Below are 5,398 nucleotides of genomic sequence, written 5' to 3'. Positions count from 1 at the left end.
GCCGTGGCGCGCCGCCCGCACCCGCGCGGGACTGCCAGGGGCCGGTGCCGCAGCCTGGCGTGTGCCTCGCTCGGCACGCGCGGGGCCGCAGCGCGGCGAGCTCTTACCCCGAGACGCGCGGGAGGGAATGTGTGGCGGGACGAGGAGGAGACACGACTCGCGAGGTGGGTGTGGAGGAGGAAAGAGGCCAGCAGATCTGACCCGAAATAGGGAGCACGGGGTGCCCGCCCGGAGTGACTTTGCGGGACAAAGGTCCCAGAACACCACACACGTGCCGACACACCCAGTTGGGGTGGGGACCCAAATTCCCTCACCTGACTTCTGATTGGCCACTCCGAGAGGCCGATTTGCATTGCGGCTCAGCGCGCACGCCCACCCTCACCCGCGGCTGAGGGCCGTGCAGGTAGAAGTGGCTCCGCAGCCCGTCCCGCCGCCGGTGCTCCCCCCGTCCTCGTGCCACACAAAGCAAAACTTACTGCAGGCTTGAGCACAAAGCTGTGGCCCCGCTTTCCAAAGACCTTGGATTTTTTTTCTATCCATCTTTGTCCGTAGGAATGTTCTAAGCCTGGAGATAATGTAATTCGTCATGGAGCATGCTTCAAAGGTTCCCAGGACAGGAGACACCCTGACATTTCAGAGCCTCTTATCTCACCTTATCTTTCCGGCTTCCCATTCATCATTGCTATCAATTTTCCTCCCCTCCCCTTGCTCGCTCGCGCTCGCTCGCTCTGTCTCTCTCTCTCTCTCATAACAAGGGTGGGATTAAAGGGACTGAAATTAAATATTGTATTCCAAAGATCTCAGATAAGGTGAGATCATTTTGTCTCTTGCCCTTTTGTACATTCAAAAATATATTTTTGTTTATTCTGTCGTTGGAGGGACATTCAACCTTAACTGTGCTGGTTTCCTTTGTTCCAGATCTCCATGGTACCTATTCCCTTTTCCACACCTCTTCCTTGGCCACATCAATTGTTTCACATCAGACTCAAGGGTGATTGATCTAACCTACATCCTCCGGCCTAGGCCAGTCACCTAGAAATGAGTTCATGCAAATCAGTTTTTTTAAAAATTCCAGCAGTAGGAGACTGTTCCCCACATCGTTTGTTATTTTACCTTCCATTCCTCGTGTCAGAGGTGACGACTATGCCTTTAAGGGAGGCAGACTATCTTATTTCAAAGGAAGGCCATTGTTTGAATAAGCAGGGTCCTAGAATACTTTCTTTGAGTTGTCCTGAGTTTAAAAACAAATATGAAGACGTTCTAGGTGTATTTCTCAAAAGTGCTCTGCCTCCAAACCTTGTCTTGTAAAATCTCAAAAACTGGGGTAACTAGGGTGGGTGTGGATTTCCAGACATTCGAGAAGTATCTGGGTTACTTAGAAACCTACACACTCCTTTTTATGGGACTCAATTATACAGACTTAAAACTGGGCAAGAAATCAAAGGCAGTTTATTTTTAACAAATAGAGTGAGTTATTAAGAAAGAAGCCAGTTTTAATGAAGCATCTCCACTAGGATATAGGTCTTAAATTAAATGTGTCGTGTAATTTGAACAAGAGTGGCAACAAAATTATGAGAACAAAAGTGCGGGAGGAATGCCTATTAAATTGTCTGTATTTAGTGGAATACGTTTGTGATTCTTTAGAATGATTAAATTAAATACACTTTGAAGCACATGTCCCCAAGATAAGTTCCCATCTCTGTCCTTTTTTGTGGCTACTGACACATGATCCCTGATTATCATGGAAAGGTTTGCCTAATTCCCGGCTAGCTATAATCTCTCTCCTATTTGAAACACTGTTATAATTTATTTGTATGTTTTCTAAGACTTTTATAAATCATTTGGTTTGTGTACATTATGTACATATTTCTTCTTCTAGCCTATCTTTTTTTTTGTGGCAAGTTAGGATTTCTTTTATATGTCTTTTTAAAATTTTTTTAAAGATTTAATTTAAGTAATTTCTACCCCCAACATGGGGCTTAAACTCAAAACCGTGAGATCAAGAATTGCATGCTCTACTGACTGAGCCAGCCAGGTGCCCCTGTTTTATACATCTTTTTAAATAAATAACACACCATGTAGTTCAATGATTTACTCGGAATAGGTATAGAAATTCTAAGGAGATTCTCTACGATCATTTAGAGGATGAGAGAAATTGATTTCATGTAGTATTTTGTTCCAATTCCAAAACCTTACTCACTCACTATTGGTGATCAGCCACTATCAGCATGATTTATCTGCTACACAGAGAACAAGCCTAACAGAGAAAGAACTTGTCGGAAGGTTTTGCCCTCTAGCTAAAGAGACTTAGATGTGCAAATAAGAGCATCAGTTAAAGAGGGTTTGAGTGTGTGTGTGTATGTGTGTGAAAGAAAGAGCTAGCCTGATTTGGATTTGAGTAAATTGTGCATGGTGAAATAAAGGAGAAAAGGCAGGACTGTGACATGTGTGTGCATTACTAACCTCAGAGAGAAGAAAAGAGCAGCTGGGAAAAATATGTTGGTTAAGACAGGTCACTACATATGTCAACAGATGGTAGCTAGCATCAACCCCGCTCGGCCTCTGTGGGGTGGAGGTAAGTGGCAAAGCATCAGAGTAAGTGGAACCAACTGTTCTTGTACACAAGGTGCTCACGTGATACATTTTATAAACCATGCTTCTCTACATGGAAAGTTGGCTTTGGTGCCTTCAGCCCTTCCTCATTCTCTTGATGCACTGGCCCTAAACCTCTCACAACTTCAAGCTAATCGTACATCCTTTCTCCTCCAAAAAACCTTCAAATATTAGAAAATACAAAGAACCCTTTCACCAAGTTCCTAAAAAGGCTTCCGCACCAGAAGGAGAAATCCAAACAGAGCCTTGAAGATGAGCTGAGCAGGGAAGACGCAGCAAGATGACTAGAATTTAGAGGCCAGAGTCCCAGAGGGGAGGGAACTATGTACTGAGTATAATAGTTTTCTACTGCGATATAACAAACTCAGCAGTTTAAAACAGTAAACATTTATTATCTCACGTAGTTTCTGAGGATCAGGAATCTAGGAGTAGCTTACCTGGGTATTTCTGGCTCAGGGTTTCTTATAAGATTGCAGTCAAACTCTTGGCCAGAACTATAGTTTCTAAGACTTACTGGACATAGAGGTTCTGTTTTCACATGGTTGTTGGCAGGAAACTTGCCACCCGGACCTCTCCATTGGCTGCTCATTACATATGTTCTCTGAGAACAAGTGACTCGAGAGAGAGTGCACCCGCACGGGAAGGTTGGTCTTTTTATAAAAAGTCTCCATCTTGAAAATGGTATATATCATTACTTCTGCCATATTTGATTCATAAGAAGCAAGTCACTAAGTCCAACCACAGTGAAATGGAGAGGACTCAAAGAATATATGGGCATATTTTAAAAACCATCAGAGCGGGGCGCCTGGGTGGCTGAGTTGGTTAAGTGTCCGACGTCAGGATCTCAGAGTCCATGAGTTTGAGCCCTGCATCAGGACTGTGTGCTGACAGCTCAGAGCCTGGAGCCTGCTTTGGATTCTGTGTCTCCCTCCCTGTCTCTGCCCCTTCCTTGGTTGTGTTCTCTCTCTCTCACTTTCTCTCTCTCTCTCTCTCTCTCAAAAATGAACATTAAAAAAATTAATAATAAAGAAATTTTGAAAACCATCAGAGGGAATTTATGCCCCCTGACCACAAACGGTTTGCATTCCTTCTGTGTGCAGAATGCACATCCTTCCCAAGGCCGTCAAAAGGCTAACACTATCAAAGCAGCCCCCTCCGTGTTCAGAATCTCACTTCCTGAATCATATCAGGTGTGCATTGATGTTTTCAGCATTGTTCTTTAGTAGAGCTCCTTGAATGTAGTCTTTCTTCTTCTACAGACCTGTGAAACTACAGGAACAGTATATTTGCCCCCATACATCCCACATACTGTGGTGGGACAGGCAGGGGCGGCTGCTACAGACACTTCGGTTCACAAGGGAGGAGAAGAGGAAGCACGAAGGAGACACTGGTTCAGGCACAAAGGGACCGCTGGTCCAGAGCAGTTATTAAATCTGACTGTGAAAATGTTTAGTTCCTTGATTATGTCTCAAGGTCTGGAAATAATTCTCCATGGTGCCGGGTCTTCTCCCTGGGAACTGATTTCTGCTCTGAGTCATCCTTCCATTTTCATGAAAGATGGTGTGCTTGTATAAACAAATTGTTTTCTCAGGTGACTTCCTGACAATAGAACTTACACATCCAGCAACTGCCTATCATTTTATATGGCCTCTGCCCCTTTGGGTCCCAAAATACTTATCCACCTTTAACTGTTTTTCAAACTTTGCAAGTCTTCTGTGAATCTTCCTGGGTTTCACTTTTTATCCATGAGACAAAAGCCACACCTTCAAATCTCTTTAGGATAAACCCTTCCCTTCCTTGGGTTTCTGAGGAGAAGCATATTTGTACACTTGTTAGGATTCCTAGTGTTGCACTGAAAGGATCTGGAAGAAACAACTTAAACACTTTAGAGGAACTTCACTGACAGAAAGATGCTCTGAACGTCCATGTGCAACCATGATGAGTTCTTAAAGGATTTTACAGATACATCTTTGGCTTCATCATCACACCATGCTTTTCTGAAAGCAATTTCTTCTTAACTTTAGCATTATTTTCCAGATAAAAAAGTGGAAAGGTCCAAAGCTATCAAGTCCTGGCTGCTTTTTTGAACAGCCTCCTTTAGTCTCTCTCCTTCCTTTCACATTTTCTGTAAGCAGGAAGAAACCAGGTGGCAACTTCCAGAATTTTTAGAAATCTCCTCATCTTGATGAACTAATATATTAGGCCCATTTTCTTTTTTTTTTTTTAATGTTTTATTTATTTTTGATACAGAGAGACAGAGCATGAGAGAGGAAGGGGCAGAGAGAGAGAGGAAGACAGAATTGGAAGCAGGCTCCAGGCTCTGAGTTTATCAGTACAGAGCCTGGTGAGGGCTGGAACCCATCTATGTGAGATCATGACCTGAGCCAAAGTCAGAGACCTAACTGACTGAGCTACCCAGATGTCCCCAGTAGGCCCATTTTCTATAGCAGACAACAGTCTTGATAAATTTAATGCCTATGTATTATAAGGGTTCTCTTTCCTTTAGTTTACAATAATATTTACCTCATTTTCCTACAACCTCTCAGCTTTAGGCTAACCCAAGATCATATAGCTTAAACTAAAGACCTTTTTAAGGTGTTAAAGAAATTAAATTTATAGTTTAAAAACTTTCAAAAAAGAAATCTCTATCTCCATATGCCGTCAGTGGTCACTGAACATTTATTTTTAAAGTAACACCAATGCTACATCATTTTTCTCAGAAAACAGAACATTGGACCTCTGTTTATGAAGCTGTTGTTACCTTCATACCAAATCCAGAGAAAGC

At 42.9% G+C, this 5,398-nt stretch overlaps 1 protein-coding gene across 1 annotated transcript in view; it reads right to left on the bottom strand.

Moving 5' to 3' along the window:
* The window catches only part of ADAMTS19 (ADAM metallopeptidase with thrombospondin type 1 motif 19), a 229,737-nt gene extending 229,384 nt beyond the window's left edge, over positions 1-353 (bottom strand). The window contains exon 1 of the mRNA XM_029941162.1: positions 3-353. Within this exon, the coding sequence (XP_029797022.1) occupies positions 3-353 (351 nt within the window). The remainder of the gene's footprint in view (positions 1-2) is intronic.
* Positions 354-5,398: the final 5,045 nt, after the last annotated feature.

This window comes from Suricata suricatta, chromosome 6 (genome assembly GCF_006229205.1).
Source record: "Suricata suricatta isolate VVHF042 chromosome 6, meerkat_22Aug2017_6uvM2_HiC, whole genome shotgun sequence".
Lineage (NCBI taxonomy): Eukaryota > Metazoa > Chordata > Mammalia > Carnivora > Herpestidae > Suricata > Suricata suricatta.
The sequence above is the reverse complement of the archived record's forward strand: the minus strand, read 5'-3'. Positions and strand labels throughout refer to the sequence as shown.